Here is a 17,702-nt window from a genome sequence, read left to right on the forward strand (position 1 = left end):
TCTTCCATACCCTTGTCCAACCTGAATTCTGTGGGCAGAAAAGCAGGATGGCTACTGGTCTTTTTATGTCCTCGAGGCCAAATATTTTATAAGCCAGGAGCATATGCATCAACTTAATCAGTCTCTCCTGCCTTCTCAGCATTGCTGCTGCTCTGTCTTGCACAAGCACCAAGGGCACACTCAGTCTGGAGGGGTGGCACCTGCCCCAGCAAACAGTGTCTGGATTGAGTCTGGCTGTCTCCCATCTCCTCTCTCCCCCCTGCCCAGGGGCAATCAGGGCCCGTTATACACTCACATACCCAAGTCCATATCAGCAGCTTTGGGCCGGTGGGAGCAGGGCACGTTCTTGAAGATGGCATCGAGGATTTTCTCCTTGACCTGCGTGATGGTGTCGCAATTCAGGATCTTCACTGGGATCTCGGGGCTGTTCACGTTGTCAGGGTTCACGCAGCTCAGGACCTGAGAGAGAGGCAGTGAGACCCACCACACATTTCACTGCAGTACAGGTACCCTGTGGCTGCCCTCCTTCAGGTCCCTGCATCCTACCAAGCCATAAGGATCTAGGGTGTAATAAGGGGAAAAATGTATACCAAGAGTATTCCCTCCTTCCAGAGGGCACAGACATCTGGTTTCACACAGGGGGATTCCATGCATCCATGCCTGTGCTGCTCTCAACCCCCTACCATGGTCTGTGCCCAGTGAATTAAAGGTAACTCAGCATTCGGCTCTCAGCTAAGTGCTGTGGGCTCCCTGATGTTGCTGCCAGTGACTTAGGGCTGATGTGAAGGATTTGCTGAACTTGTGTCTCATGCCACTATACCTACACCTGTGGAAACAGCCCCTTAGATTTGAGCCTCATCTCCTTGGCACCTTCACTATACTTAATAACAGAAAGCCCACGAACACCAGCTCAGGTTCTGGCGCTTTCAGTAAAAACAGCATTCACCCACATGGTACTAGAAAATGGCCATTGACACACTCTTTTCATAGAAATCATTACAAATGCAATCAGGCCTGACTCTCTTTGGAGCTGAGCTGATATCCAAAGGGCTCTCCAGAGAATTCCTTGGCCTCTGACTCATTCCATGCTCCCTAGATATCTGGCAAGGTGACCTAATTCAGTAGTGGCCCCCTTGCATTGCCACCTGACTTTGACAATTCAGGTAAAAGTGCTCTTCAATCCCTCAGCCTTAAGTTTGTCCATCTTCTGCACAGCCATGGGACTGACCCAGACCCTTCTCAGAAGAATGTTATTAATTTGAAATGCAGGGCTTCTTAAAAAATTAAATACAAACCAACAACAACTTCTACTTTCACATATAGAACAAGAAAATTGACCCAACTAGAGAGGCATCTCATTTCTCAGGAGAATGTAATTTTCTCCAAAGACTCTGCCCAAGAGTAAATGCAAAGCATATGAGGTGGTGAGGGGAGTTAAACATACACAGTATCTAACAGCAATCTGACTGCTAACTCTTGGCCATGTCTATGTCAAGGATTCTGCTCTCTTCTGGTTACAGGAGTATGAAGTGTATAAACTTTTACAAACTTAGCACACCTTTGCACTTGGAAGGAATGTTAACTGATGCTCCTGTCTATATATGGTCATTAAATGTTCCTGTGCCACTTTTACAAGCATAGACGTGTAAGTTTTGGTGCCTTAGACAAATTCTACCTTGATTGTAAATTCCCTTTGGTAGTATGCAATAGGTACTGGACTCTCCATCACTTTTCATCTTAACATACTAAGATGCAGTGGGATCTCAAAGTGGCTTGAAACTGGGTGAAATCATATCAGTATAATTATATATTGGCTCACCAGGCTCCCTTTGGTGCTGTTATGCTCAGCTAAGAGGGACTTGTGAAGATATCGCTTACAAAGAGCTCTGTGATCTTTCTGGATGAAAGGGGAGATGTAAATGCAAGATATTGATCAGATCATAATGCTATTATTTATATGTCACTTCCAGGAGTATTGAAGAAGCATCAATTCAGATAATAATAACAATGGCACAGATTTACAGTTCTGTGGCATCTTTCATCTCAAAGGATCACAGAACTATACACAAAAAGCACTGTTGAAATGCATCCAGTGTTGAGGTTATCCCATTACACATCTGTAGGGAAATGAAGCAGTGATGGAAGTCTAGGACAGCTCTTTTGAGAGTGCTATGGGGGTCACACATAGTTCTGGGGACCAAGTTACTCTACAGGTCTCTCTCAGTGATCTGAGCTCAGCTGAGGTGAAATGAGATGATGCTAGTCAGAGCAAGCTCTGTGGTGTGATGCATCTCTGATGCAAACACCTGGGGTTCAGTTCAGCTCCCCACATGAAGGCACTTAGTGCTCTTTAGAATAATCTGGGCTATTCTGTCAGACCAACATCTGGTCCAGAAGACCCAACATCTCCTGCAGGTGCTGAGTAGTGTCCACCACACCAGTACCCACCATGCAATGCGGACCACCATCCAGCTTGGAAGCTGACAATGGTGATTTGCTCTTATTACTGGTTGTCCTCGAATTTCACAGGGTGTCAACTTTGGAAGGTGGAAGGAAAACTCTGCCACAATCTGAGTGAGCCATGATCATTCATCCCCCTGACTATGGTAGTCCTTGCTTTCCTCTTTTCCAGCTCAGCTGGAAGAACAAGGAGCAGGGAAGGCAATATTTCAGTGTTGTGCAGAGAGAAATTTGCTCTTAGTGGATTCAACCATAGATGAGGGCAGCTGGTAATACCTGTAAACCCCTGAACTCCAGTGTGTTCATTTCAATGAGTCAAGAACCTCCTTTCAACATTTTAGGGAATTCAAGCATTGCTTAGAAACCAACACCCTTCCCAGAGCACAGTGGCTTTGACATATATGCCCCAGGCTTCACATCAGCTCTCAGCTGGTATTTTCCAACTGTTCTCTTGTGGAGGACTAAACTTTTCTCACGACAAAGACTTCAGGAATTTTGCAGGGCGCATCTGTGTATTGCACAGACTAAATAGCTGTTCTTCGGAGATTGTCATGGGCCCTATAGAAGTCATCCTTACACACAGATTGAAAATCTCTGCTCCCCTTCCAACAGACTGAAGCTCCTAATTGTAATGAGGTGTCTGTAATGGAGAGAGAAATTCCCACCACTTCTGTGGGAATGCTCCAATGGTTTCCTCTGTTGTCACCCCAGGCTTCTATAGATTGTCCCTGGTAGGGGATGACCAAGAGAAAAAAATCTAAACGTTAGCTTCATTGCTTGATTTAGCAGAGTTCAGATGTTCCAGTTTCACTGGAAGAGTAAGGTTTGTCCTGTGCTTCCACCCAGAGCTGTCCTCATACCAACCATTGTAAAACAGAACTAATCCCGTTGATTTCACAGTGCTGCTCAGCTATGTCAACACAATCTTTGATGCCAACTGGTGGGGAAGAAAGCCCTGAGATGGCCTGTGTTGTATTCCTACATGACTAGTCACTCTGAGGGAAGTTTCATTGCTCTCCCGAATGCATTCACTGTTATAGCTCCATCACCCACCAGCTGCCATCGAGCCATGTGGGGCAGAGCTAGCAAGGGGGATGAAGGGGAGAGGAGACTTCAGTGTCAATCAAGGAGATGCTGAATGTTTTGCCACTGAGAGGACACCTGCACTTGGCACTGCTCTTCTGTCATGCATTGAGGTCTGTGCCAGTTGTGGGGTCAACATGAAAAAGTGTGGGACTGGGACCAAGCAGAATAGTAATCTCTGAGCCCTGCCGTCCCACTGACTGTGCACAACCTTGGGGCATATCATCTCACTGGATTTGTGTTTATTGACCTTTTTCTACATCCTTGGGCTTTTTTTGTCTGCCAGCCCTTCCAGTCATGATCTGTCTCTAAGTGTATATATACATGTAATGCTTAGCACAGCTAAGCCCTGATCTCCACTGCAGATTACTGGCATTTAAATAATAAAGGCACAGCTTGTGATTACTCATGTGGTGTCCCTGGCTCTGAGTTCTCTGCAGTGATTGAGAGGTCTGCCCTGAGACCAGGACAGACATCTTTCTCTCCCTTCTAGACTGGGCTAAGGAAGGTTCAAGGGGCTAGCATACAACAAGGCTTGGCAGTGAATAAGGAGAAGGATCCCCAAAAAAGCCAAGCACAGGAGAGCCTTCTGATATCTTGGTACTGGATTCCTCCCTGACATCAAAATTCCCTGAAAAGCCTTAACCAAAGGCAGATGAAAGTATCTTTATCCATCTGGAATATGTTGTCAGGAGAGATGATCTGATTAGGCTCTCAGCACTGGAGCCGCCGAGGTGTGTAGGGACCACGCAGAGCATGCACTGCTCAAGATGTACCGGGCAGCTCCCACCTACCACCCCCAAGCACTAATTAGCCAATACTCTTGACAGCTTCCGACACACATCAAGGTCTTTGCTTCCCTGCATTATTTGTGTCAACAGAAATGAAGCTGATGCAGGAGATGGATGGTCTTTCATCTCCCAGTGACAGCAGAGCAGTGGCAGTAGGGAATGAGGTTTTTGCATCTGGACTCTGGTTTGGTGAATGGTTAAAATATCATGGATTCTGGCAAAGGCAGATGGCAGTCAGCAGGGATGAGATCTTCCTGTCTCTCATAGATGGAATAATTTAGCTGGGTTTTTAATAACACTGCAGACCAGAGATGATGAGCGCTGACTGCTAGCAAAAACATTAACACAAGAGGGTGTTTCTCTGAGGTATACAGCTTGGGAGAAGACCTACTGTTTAGTTGCAGCACATTTATTCTAGCAAATCACATCTGTAACTAGCTTAGTTTCTACTGTACTGAAAAATACCTTGTAAGTACAGAAATTGTTATAGACTGCAAAGACCCTAGGATATTGAGGCTGTTTCCTTGGAGAACTGTAGGACCTGGCAGACAGCAAATTGGAGCTATCTGGTTCGGAAAGAAATCAGACCAAAACAATCTAAATTTAGTGAATGAGGTGTGTACTATAAAATCAGTAATTCCAGATGTCTGAAAGTGCTCTGTCATCTTTTTTTCTCTCCGGATAAGTCAATTTCTTTGGATCTGCTTTTCACTCAAACCATATTTGAAACCATGACTTGAAGTATTTGGTCATGATTAATGAAGCTAAAAAATAAATGCCTTCCAAAAGAAGCCCTGGCCTTGTCTTCCTGGAATAATGACAATAAACAGCCTATTTCATTGTGCCACGCTGCTGAAATTGTGATTTAACTGAGTCGAGCTGTCATCTAGCACTCATGAAACATGAACAACCCAATGAATTTCAGCCATACACACTGCAAACTCACAGTGGTGACCATTTGGTAGAGAGCAGGAGACAGCGAGGGAATTCTATATTACAAATACCGAATCAGTTCTTGCTTTATTTCATTATTATATACTTTTAATAAAAGATGATAGACTGCTTAAGGAAGGTAGAGGAAGGACAAAATAAAACAGAAATAAAGAGAAACAGAAAGGAATAACAATCCTATTCATATTCTGCTTCTTCTTAATCTCCTTCACTGAAGCTGATCTCTGTAAATCTGCTGAGATTCCTATCGGGATATATTTGTCTGCTCTTGAGATATAAGAGGGAGAGCTGATTAACATCAAACGACACAAAGCGAATGGAGGAGAGCTTTGTTCAGGCTGATGTATAATTACTACCCTTTGCTGGCTGCTTTATATCAAGCCTAAATGGATCGGAGGGATTTCCTTTGGTGAAAGTGATCACTCTGTGTCTGCATTTTCATTTTGCTCACTCTCTCCGTGTGAGATCAGGCCTCCAAATTGCTAGACAACCACACGTAATAGACAGGAACCACTACACTGCTGATTTAATAGGAAAGTCACGTTTTTAATATGCAAAATAAAATTGTGGTCTTATTAAAGTCTACCCCCTCATCAGACTTTGATTCAACCAAAGCTCAGCTCTAGACTGTAGTTACTGAAGAAAAGCCAGCATTTGTAGCATCAGCCCAGCTGAGCTAAGATCTAAGACAGGTCAAGGAAGAAACATCAACTGGACACAGCTCTCAAAGCTAGCTAAAGTTAAGTGCCTCAGTTGAAGGTGCAAATAAAATAATCTGATAAATTCAGAGCATCTTCTGACCATCCTAAAATTTGGGGTTGGGGTTTTCCAAGAACAAAGACATGGGAAATAAATTACAAGGATCATTGAAGACTTGGAAAGTGTTCTTCATCCCACAGAGACTTAGAAGCTTAGTGGATTTAGTGTATTCAGGAAAAAGTAAAGGCCCACAAACACACTAAGAGATATCTAATGCTCTTTAATTGACGTTCTTTAATCAAGTGGGAAAAGGGTGTAATCTCAGAGTAGAAGCTAAAGCTGGACATAGGCAATGTATATCTTTCACCATGCAGAAAATTACATTTTGAAGCAAATAACTCAGTGACAGGGATTAATTTTCTTTCCCTTGAAATCTTTAAATCAGGTTCATTTTCTTTGACTTGTTTGCTCAGGAGGAATCGCTGCATTAGCTCTAGAAAATTCCTAATAGATCCCTCCATTGTGTACCTCTACATATTCCTTGATGATGAAATCTTCATTAGAGAAACAAATGTTTTATTTTCTTTTTCTGGTGAGGATTATTCTAGAGAATGTCCTTGCAATATAGGCTCATAAAAACTATTTTTGCTGCCACTTGCAGAAGGCCACGGGCTTTGCACTGACCTGACACCACAGGGTTCCACAGGACGTCTCTGTGTTTGCCGTGCCCTGAGCTGGGTGTCCCCGGGATCACAAGTGTCCCGTGGCCAAGGGCCTCGTGCCCGACCTGCCTGAGCTCAGCTCTGGGGACACCCCCCATGGCCAAGGGCTGCTGCCCCGGGCAGGCCCTGCCCAGCAAACACCAGCCCTTTGTGTGCCCGGGCTGGGCTCTGGGCAGCTCTGCCACTGGGGCTGGGGACCAGGGAGAAGGGAGCAGGTGGTGGGGAGAGGGGGGGGTGAAGGTACCCCCAGGTGGTCCCAAGAGTGAGGATGAACAGACCCCACCATGGACATCACACTTCTTCCAGGGAAGAGCTCAGGGTGGTGACAACTTGCAGTGACAACTTCACCTTTCTGCTGTTGCCTTTGACTTCCAACTCAGAGGAATGTTGGAAGGGTGGGTAACACTCCAGGGAAAAGGAGTAGATACTAGGAAGCATTTTGTCTAACAGAACAGAGCAAATTGCCCATATCTATTGTCTTTACATTCACAGGCATATTCATGACACAAGGTTCATGCTTGTCTTCCAGTGGTCCCAGACCTCACCTAATCCAACCAATGCTAAAGGATCAGCACTGACAGCCTACTCTGCAATGAGTGCAGACGCTGTCAGAGAACAGGCAATGCCTTTGGGGAGCTGGAGATGTTCTGGGCATGGGACAGGGCACAACAGAAATAACTTGGAAGCAGCTATCTTTGCAAACATGTTTGCAAGCAGATGCTTCAGACACCGACCTTGCTATGTTAGGGGATGCGAATAGTCAGTCTTCAGCAGGGTTACCCTGTTGGGTTGCAAGAATAAATTGTCCCAGAGGGTCAGCATGCCCGTCACTGGCTTCTTTTATCTAAATCCCCTTTTGCTAAAAGAGGCTGGACAAGCCCATAGGAAGGTGTGCTCAGAGCACTCACCAGTGTCTTGTAATCAATCTGCTGTCGGATAAGCTTGTCCTCACTCAGTGAGTACCGGGCCTCCCCAGTGATCGAGTCGATGGGACCCTTTTCCATTTGCTGCTTGATGGCACAGAAAAGGGAGAACAGAGGTTCGCCAGCACACTCCTGTAGGGGTGAGAGACAACCATGAAGTGAAACAGGAGGAACAGAGGTGAGAAGCCAACCTACATTGCACCTCAATGACTGCCATGGCTTGCCATCCCCAACCACTCAGGACAGATGCATCAGTGGGAATCAGTCCATGAATAGAAGTGACCTTCCACTTCCACAGAGTACAACTAGCTCTCTTGAGTGTCCTGTCATGGGACAAAGGTGTCAGTGCTCCCTGGCAATTTTGGGGCTAGCAGAGCCTTGTAGGAACTGTTCAAGTAATTGCCGCCAGGCCAGAGCTTTGCAGTGGAGCAGGTGGTGGGGAAGGTCCCAGAGGACCTGGAGACAGGTCTGAAAGAGAGATCGATGGCTGGTGCCTCATCCTGGGTGTCTGGGCAGAGCCCACAGTCTCCCTGAACACTCATGCTGGAGGCAAATAGGGATGCTCAGGCAGGAGCAGCTCCATGTCCCAGGGAAGATGTGCCCCTGGATCTGGATGGTTGCATCAGTGACATCAGATGGTGGGTTCCAGCACAGGACAGCAAGAAGTAGCCCACAGGCATGGCCAGCAAAGCACACCTCTCCCTAATTTCTCCTTCCCATCATTCGCACTCATAGCACTGATCTTCCCACACGTTTTCCTAGGCTCTCCTCCCTTGCTGCTCTCCCCCTGCACATTTGCTGCCATGTGCCCCTCCTCATGCTTTCTTCTATTGCCTCCCTTCCCCTTCATCTCTCCATCCTTCCTCCCCTCCTCCACACCTTGCCCTCTCCTTTTGCAGTGTGTCCGAACTCAATGAGCAAGGTCATTTTCCTCTGGTGTAAATCCCAGCAAAAACAAGTTAATAATCTGAAGCAAAGTGGCCCCTTTCTCAGTTCCTACACCTGTCTCCCACTTAATTAGCTTATCTGCCAGCAGCATATTGCTTCTGTGTGCCTGTCTCTTGCCCTTATCAGGCCTCTGTTCAGGCTAAGGCAAGAAGACAAGTAGCTGAGTGGGGTGAAAAAAGCCTATTATAAAAGCAGCTCTTAAGAGAGTCACCTCCTTATATCCTTTCCTTTCAGCTGAAAGCAGGAATCTGATACTGAAGTCACTGAAATTACCTTCCAGGGACCTTCAAAACTTTCCCATGCATTCATCCTTGGGTTGGTTGTGCCTGCGGAAGGCTCAGGGAAATGGATTGATTTGTAAAGCCTTGAATTGCCGGGCAGAGGCTGGCTAGTCTGTCCAAATGGGGCTGTAAGGTGTAAGGATATCTAGCAACTGCACTGGGAGTGGGGGGGAGGTGCAGAGCCAAGCTTCTTCCAAAAAGGCTGGCTCTGAGTTTGGTGCCTTGGCAAATACCATGCTTGAGGCTCCCTGTGGGTCCCCAAGAGGAAACTGCCATCACCTAGCAGTCAGTGGCAGGTCTCAAAGGCTAAAAGATATTTTTATTATACACCATGCCAAGAACACCCTCCAGGAGGAACACAGGGGCTCAGGGGATGTCTCAAGTCCTTTCACTCTTTTGCTGATGAGCGTCCTACAAAGACAATGCCTCCTCCCACTGGGATACAAAGGAGCAACAGCCTCAGCCCGTGTGGGTTATGGATGCAGCAGACAGGTTTACATGGTGTATTGTGTCCAACCCTCTCAGAGGGTGCATGGCCATGCCCAGGGCAGGCTTGAGACAGCCTAATGCCAAGAAGAGCCTGGTCTCGGGCCTAAAGCAGGGATCTGGTTACAGTGTGCATAAAGCAGATAAGTACGATGGAGGCACTGGGTGTGATGGAGGCACTGGGCCTCCGTACTGCCTCTGAACTGGGGTGGGAGGAGATCTCCAGCCACTATGCCGTGAAAATATGGGTCACCACGTGATGGAGATCTGAGTCTGCTAGTAAAAGGAGAGCATTTTCAATATAGGTCTCCATCAGGCTCTGAAATCCTTCATGTTTCAGCCCTGACACTTAGATCCCACCTCTGTACAGGAGTAAGACCCACAGGCTGCCTCTCTAACAAAGCGTCTCTCTGTTCTCCCTGGATCAGAAAACATCCCCTCTCCCATTAGGCAGTTGAGCTCCCTTCAGAGAAAAAAGCCTTTTCCTTTATATCTGGGAAGTTTTTGTCCCTACTAAACCTCACCAAGAAGAAATGTATTAAAACAGCTGTTCATCCAGGCATGCCGCTCCTCTTACCTTGAGGAACTTGTACAGAAGGAAGGTGAACCAGTTGGTGAGCATTTTCTCAGCCACAGACTCTGTCCTAAAATCAGCCAGGGACAAAAAGCAAATTGGAAATGAGTTAATCAGGCTGGTCATATCAAAGGACTAGTCGAAAGATTGGCCTTGTCCATGTTACTCTGAGCCCCATGGAAAGTCTGGCATGACACCATCAGGACTAAGCACATCCTAGGTTCTCTGTTTTAGCTTTGGATTTAGGAAACCTGCAGGCAAATCCTTATTGCCCTGTCCTGTGAACAGGGAATTCACTGTATGTCTGTTTCTCAGTTTCTCCATCAATGAAATGGAGATGACAACGTTTGAAGGAACCTTCTCAGAGGAGCTCAGGAAGGATAAATCCATCAAATATGAGGAGCTCAGAGTTAGGCCATATGAGAAGCAGGCTATATAAATACTTAAGAAGAAAAACAGATCTGTATCACCAGAGAATAGCTAAGTGGCACTGACTATCTCCCTGGCATTTGAGAGTGATTATACTCCTCACTGTGGCACATTCACAGAGTTCATCCTTTTGTCCTTGAACACTGTCCTCAACCAAACAAAAATCTGTCTTGAGTCTTCAGAGTGAACTTGTCCTACAGAAGGACCGACTCAGACATGTAAATGTGGTGTGGGCACCAGGAGCACAGGATAAACCCGTGTTGGCTCCAGTATATGCACGGGTGATGCTGAAGAAGAAAGCAAGAGTCCTTGCCTGGATGAATTAAAGTGGGTCTGCCTTGTCCTGGCTATCACCAAAGCCACGCAGGGTTTCTCACTCAGGACTGCAGCTTGCCTTTTAGGTTCCCTAGTCCTTCAGCATAAAGTTGATCTTGTTTCCTGTGGAGCATGAGACTTGTGAGGGGAAGGGTTTCCATTGCTGGAGCTGTATGTGTGGAACCAGTCGAGAACTTTGCCTGAAAGCAGTTACACCAACACAGAGCAAGTGATGGCCCCTTCCCTAGTAAATGCAGTTGCTCTTTAGCCTCGTTTCCATAGGGATTTCTCTGTTTTTATGGGCAAATCTCACTTAGATGATGGGGATGGCGGGGCGGAGGAATGATAATAAGGGGTGTTTTCTGTGGCTCCTCTTTTCTTGCCTGTAACTGGAAAAAGAGGTGATAAGGTCCCAGTTTGCTAACAGATTAATGCTGTGTTTCCTCTGTCTACAGTGATCATTACTGTGTCGCTGCCTAGAGACTGCCTCTGTCCAAACCAGCCTATTTGCCCTGTATTCCACTCGGTCAGTGTCACCTAGATGCTGTCCTCCATGGGTCATGGTACAATGTTCAATTCCAGCAATCACCATGCTTATCATGCTCTGAGCTCCTCACAGGGAACATCGTCCAGAAGAGTGCTCTTTCCAACACTCCCTGGCGTGACACCTGGGCAAATTTAGCATTACCATGAGAAAAACAACTGAAATCCCATTATGCTGTTGCTCTCTGCCCTGACAACTTTGATCTCTTTGAGGCTGTAGATGTCATGTGGGATGAACGTTGGACACAGGTAAGGTGGGAAAATCATTCCAGCCACTGCCTTCCTCCTGTCAAATACCCCCTAACCAACAGAAAGGTGTTGGAAGATTCCCTTCCATTCACAGACTCACAGGGAGGGATGGGAAGCACCAAGTTGAATCCAGCTGCTCCAATAGTTGTCTGAGAACCTCACACCAACATCTGACCCCAGGCACTGAGCTATTCACATGTTCACCAGTAGACTCCTGGTGCTGCTCAGTGCAGGACCTCCATCTCAGAGCACAAACCACATCTCTGACTTCTTGTGTTTTCAGAGCTTGGAACAGTGGAGGTGCCTTCTTTGTTCACTGGCTCTCCTTCCAAAGGCCACATTTCATTTCCAACAAAGAGGACTAGAGTTAGAAAAGAGCTGGAAGAAGGAGAAAGAGGAAAGATGGGATGCTCAGGACAAGACAGGAATGAACAACCAGGGAAGATAAAGAGATGGAAAAAAGGGAAGAAAAAAGGAAAAAATGAAGGGAGGAGACAGTTGGAAGGAGGCAGTGCCATCCAGCATCAGAGGAGAAGCACAGAGAATAAGCCCGGGGACAGCTGGAGGGAGGTCACCAGCTATGCTGTAGGGCTTGAATAACATCAGGGAGTCAACTGACACCAGAGCAAAGTCCAGGCTCTGCCCCTGGCATTGCTTCCCTGAATGCCAGGAATTGCCTTCTGTTCCCTTTTTTGCTGGTTCTCCATAGTGGGCTGTGTGCCAGATGAAAAGCCTCCCAGCAAGTGACACAGATCTCTTCCCTGCCCAAGCTGTCCATTGTAATCAGCTGAGGGCTTCTCAGAGTTGACTCTGAGCAGTGGCAAAGGCCGTTTGTCTCCAGAAGACTCCCCCTGATTTTACTTAGGGTCCTTGAATCAGAAGGGTTGGTTCAGACTGTGGAAAGGAGATGAACGTTATCCTAAGGGGAGAAGAGGCAGCATTTCCCTGGGCAAAAAAAGCACATTAATTAAGGAGCAATAGATTTCTAATTCAAAGGTTCCCATAGAACTGTGGAGTTTAGACCTTAGATCTGGCCAAGAAGCACCGATCCAACCTTGTGCCCTGTATGAAACCAGTTCTGTTGTCCTGCTCAGCTCTTCTACTGGATTCAACAAGCTCCCAGCACCATTGCTCAGGGAGAGACAGGAGATCCCACAGTGACCTGAAGAAGACTCTCCATGTGCCCGTAGTTAACTTATGAACAAGAAACAAAGCAGGGCAGTCCATGCCCCAGGCAGGAGGTGACAGCAGCTGACTTACTCACCAGGGATATAATACAGCCTGTTCTATGCGATGTACTTATAGGTCCTATACAATGCAATTGGAGTTTTCAGGTTAAACAGAAACATAAGCATAAATTAACATCTTAAGCACACAGAGTCCAAAATAAAGATTTAGAAAGCATGGACTCTTGCTGCCCTCATAAAGCTTTCAGGAAGAGCCACGATAAAATTCAGAGGTAGTTTAGTTCTGTAGCTTTTAATCAATGACTACTTTTTAGTTAGAGAGAAGATGGAGCAAAATCTACAGAAACACTTGCTGAAAGGCAAGGAAATGCAGAGAGGTTATTGGGAGGAAGAGGAGAGTCCTCTAAGAGAAGGGATGCTCTGTCAGGGAGTCTTAAATGAGCAGGAAACTGGAAAGAGAGAACGATTCAGTCTTCATTCAGCCCTTCTTGCCTTTTTGAACCCTCTCTGCAAACAGCTTCATGCCAGTCCTATGGGGTCACGTGAACTGTGGCTGTATAGCATCCTGATTTCACACCCTGCTGCACAAACAAAAATCAAGCAAATTTGCACCATTTCTCCAGAGATGATTAGCATGTTTATATTCGACAGTGGGACACAGGCTGCCCAGGCCAGCTCACTCCAGCCCCAGGCACTACTTACCTCCGGAGCAGCAGCTTGGGATGGTTCTTGCTCTCCAGATTTTTGTCTATGAGGTCGGCCAAGAGCTGTTTGAGGACATCAGTAGCATACTCCAGCTTGCTCTGCAGCACCGTCATGATCAACGAGGCCACATTGCCACGGTCCCGCATAGAGAAGCTGCGCTGGGACTCCAATGTGCGGATGAAGGACAGCAGGAAAACCTTGTTGTTGATGAGCTGGGCAAAGAGCTTCAGGCCTTTCTCCACCCGTTCCTGTCTATAGCCAGGGACCTGCACAAGAAGAAAGGCAGTTTATACCTTTCCCTCACTACCCACTGTCAGACCTCCCCACATGGGTCACACACCCTCTGCTAGCTCTCTGCCCTCATCCCTCCAGCTCCTCCAACTATATACACTTTCACATCAAGCAGAAGTCAGTTCTGAGAAAGGAAAAAAGGACAAGCTGCTTCAAACAGCAGAGACAATTAAAAAAATATAATCTTAAATCTAGCAGGCAGGTGAGTCTTTCCTTCTGCATCACAGGATAGTCCTGTAAATAGGAAGAGAGTTCATACGTCATTTAATGATTAGGAAGCCTGAGAGACCTCCTAGCCACAGCCAGATGATTCTTTTCCAATCCTGTGTTTCCCTCTCTGAACAGTACATCAAAAAGAGATTGTTAGTACCTAGATGTGGCACCATACCATGTTGTATTTTTATTGTAGTCAAACTGAAGTCTCACTCTATCTTCACCTAAAACCTCTTTTTCATCCCTGCAAGAAACCTGCTTACAGAGATTTGGGAGAGGCAGCAAGAAAGTAAATGGGGAAGAGAGCCCAGGGTCAGGTTTTGAGGAGATGAAGAGATGCAGTGAGGCAGTGGTTGAGATGGTGATCATGCAGCTGGGCCTTGGTTTGAAGAAACAGGTAGATGAAGGTGTGAGAGGACACCCTGAGTTGGGACCTGTCTTGGAGGTCCCACTGCAGTAGGACCCCTGGGCTCGGGAAGTGAGATGGTTTGGAGACAGGGAGGTTGATAAATCTCTAATATACCTCTTAGCTGTGAAAGGCTGGCAGACTAGTTTTTATACGGGACAATTTAGGACAGTGGGCTTTTACCCTTTCCAGTCCTTCTGGCTCTAGACAAAAATGCAGCCTAAATAGAGAACCCCAAACTCATTCCTCCATGTTGCTGAAGCTGTTCCAGCCCTTGAAAAGCTTCCCTGGAAGCTGGAGGGTCTCAGCATAGAGTAACACATGTCACTGAGGCATGCATGTATCAATAACCAACCAGATTTGGCACTTCAATCCAAAACAAGTTGGCATGCTTAAACAACCAAGTAATGCAAGGCCCCTTAAAGAGTCATTACTTTTTCATTCTGGAAATTAGAGCTCTCAACTCTTTTTCCATACAGCCAATAAATTACTCAGTAAATAGCTTGAGACAACCAACCAATCAACCAACAAACCACTACCACCCATCCCGCCAATAATTATTTTAACTCACTTGCTTGAACATTTAATATTGTCTATCCCCAGGTTATTATGGAGAATTAAAAAAATAACAAGAAAAGTATTTTGTACTGCATCTGGAAGCAGTTAATTAGCAAATGGACTGGAAATAAGTAAGACCTGCTCACTGCAGGATCTATGCTGAGGCCTTTTGCACTAAATAGCAACTCCTCCTAGGTGCTACGGAGAAGGGAACAGAATGGGAACTGCCTTCCCTGATATGTTGGTAACCAAAGATGTTGACGCTGAAAGAGCTGTTGAAGCTTTACAGAGGATTAAGGGGAAAAAAAAGATGAATGAAAAGAAAGGAAGAAGAGATCAAAGGCAGCAGATTGAAACATTAGCTCTGTGTTCTCTCTGTGTATTTACACATGGAACCATCCATGCTAAAACCTCTATTCGGGTCAGCTGCTGTTCTGTGGTCAGCTGGCTGAGGTTAATGAATATAGGGATTGAAATTGGCTGTGGGTGTAATGAAAGTGTTTGTGTGTGTGTATACATATGTGAGAGAGAGATTCATCACCCCTCATCCCTTGTGCTCATTTGTTGAAGCTGCTGAGCTACTCTTCCTGAAGGAAAGCGGCTCGAGGCCACTCTATCTGCATCCCAAAGGCAAATATATACAGCAGTCAATGTGTAACTCAGCCTTCTACTCAATCCCACAAGTCCTCCTTGCTGACTGATCAGGTTTTTTAATGGTTGTCTCCACATAGTTTGATGAATTTTGCCTCTCCTGAAGGGAAGGAGCAAAGACGAGCAGGCACTTCTGATTACGCAGCCAGCCAAGCATGGTATTGCCTGCGCCAGATCCGGCTCCTCTTTTTTGCCAACTAACCCCAGTCTTGGCCTCCAGCAATCTCACCAGCCCATGCCAGAGCCTCTCTGAAGCTCAGAGCTTGCCAAGGACTTTGCAGAGAGCTCAGCCAACGACCTCCCTGGCCTTGGCCACGGTGTATCCCCTGCTTCTCCAGCCCAGGTATCCGTAGAGCAGAGCCCATCCATCTGCCAAAGCCTGAAGCAGTTTTGCAGCATGGGCAGACTTCACCTGGGGTCACATCGAACTCCTTGTCGTCAGTGAGTTAATGCAGGCTGTATGTAGACCCCAACAGTGCTGGCCAACATCTCGCTGTCCTCCTACCACTGTGGCCCAGAGAGTTGGGATGGACGAGGCAGATGTGCCAGGGTATGGGCAGACGGATGCTGTGGTTTTCTGACCTCACTGCAGACCACAGAGCGCAGCAAAGGTGAACCTCCTTCAGTGACTGCAGGTTATTTCTATAGAAGTTGCCACAGAAAAAGGCCTCTAGGTAGTGTGAGTGTCATGCAAATCTGGAGTGACACAGGCAAGTATGCTGTTCTAACATGCAACTGTTTTTCCTGGCCCCTGCACAGCAGTAACTTATAAATCCAGTCTAAAAAACAAACCCCAGCAGGATGAAGTCCAAGGAGAAGCACACAAATCTATAAGACTCTTCCAAATAGATGAGTGATCAAACAGAATATAACATCTAAGATAGCAGCAATCATCTTCCCCTTTCAACCTGGATTTTTAATGAGGTGCTGTTTTGTCCCTGGTAAGACACAGCATTGTAAACCATCACGTCCCCACCACAGACACAACATTTCTTGCATTCAGGACAGAATAGGGCAGCATGAGAGGAGCCAGAAGTAGGATATGTTGACTTCTTACCTCCAGATCCCTCAAGACTGGATGATCTTCAATGCCAGGGAAAAGCACCCTCATGGTGTAGGTTCGGTAATCGAGGAAAGGGATCCCAGCTCCATCCAAATCGCTTGTCAGCTCGTGAATATCTGTTTGTAGCTCTGCAAAGGCTGACACAAAAAAAAAGAACAACTCAAGTAGCAATGACAGTCGAGATCTCCCTCACCACGATGGGAAAGGCCTTCCACCCCACATGCATGAGACTAAGGTACAAGTGGAGAAGCAACATGTGGAGAGGAAGAAGAAGGTGGACAGGAGCAGTCTCACCTTTCCTATAACACAGCCTTTCCCCAGGGACACGTGCCAAGGCTCTCTCAGGACTGTGAGTTAGCAAATGCAGTTAGGACAGGGTAGAGGAATGCTGGACTCAGGGAAAATAGGAAGTCAGATTAGATCCAGGCTTGAGCCATACCCACAGGGTTCAACACTCCTTTTGCTTGTGATATTTTGCCTCCAAGCTTTGTGGATGGATGCTTCTCTTCTACCAGCACTGACACAGTGTCAGCCTTCCTTCCTCATCCTACCTTCTTTGCACTCCAGTGCCACCCTGGACTCCAGGTTGTCCATCTGCATCTGTAGACGCTTGAGGGTGAGGTCGCTTTCTCTGGATTTGCGCTTGTACGCAATCAACACAGCCACAATGAAGATGATGAGCAGGCCACCAGCCACCGCAATACTGACAATAGCTGGCAAGCTGAGAGGGCTGTCTGGAGAGATGTAGACCATCCCTGGGGAGAACTCCATCCCTCCTACACGAGCCTAGAGGGAAGGCAGGAAAGAGCTGCATTGAAATGGTTGAACAAGCAGGAACACAGAGGAACTCCATCATCTCCCTAAGGCTAACTGATGACATCCCCTTGTCCCCCAAACTAAACAGATCATGAAGTATTTGAATAGAGAACAGCTTTAAAACACCCAAAATGTCATATAGAAGCACTTCTGTTGACAGAGTGACCATGCACCCAACCAACAAAGGACTTGTGGTGAGACAAATCTCACCAGTCCCAATGTTCTGGCTACATGTCAGTTCAGGCTTCATTCTGTGTTTTCCATTCCCTATCCCAAAGAGCTATGCTGTGCTGGACAGCCCTGATGGCTCTTAATCCCAAAATGCACACAAGACATACAGCTCGTGGTTATGGACTGA

At 46.6% G+C, this 17,702-nt stretch overlaps 1 protein-coding gene across 1 annotated transcript in view; it reads right to left on the bottom strand.

Moving 5' to 3' along the window:
- PLXNA4 (plexin A4) overlaps positions 1-17,702 on the bottom strand; it is a 429,072-nt gene that overhangs the window by 35,996 nt on the left and 375,374 nt on the right. Inside the window, exons 19-24 of the mRNA XM_074828081.1 lie at positions 17,080-17,314; positions 16,523-16,665; positions 13,344-13,612; positions 9,922-9,988; positions 7,615-7,761; positions 300-459 (exon numbers count right to left, since the gene is read on the bottom strand). Of these exons, the coding sequence (XP_074684182.1) occupies positions 300-459; positions 7,615-7,761; positions 9,922-9,988; positions 13,344-13,612; positions 16,523-16,665; positions 17,080-17,314 (1,021 nt within the window). The remainder of the gene's footprint in view (positions 1-299; positions 460-7,614; positions 7,762-9,921; positions 9,989-13,343; positions 13,613-16,522; positions 16,666-17,079; positions 17,315-17,702) is intronic.

The sequence above is a fragment of the Strix aluco genome, chromosome 5, assembly GCF_031877795.1.
Source record: "Strix aluco isolate bStrAlu1 chromosome 5, bStrAlu1.hap1, whole genome shotgun sequence".
Taxonomy (NCBI): domain Eukaryota; kingdom Metazoa; phylum Chordata; class Aves; order Strigiformes; family Strigidae; genus Strix; species Strix aluco.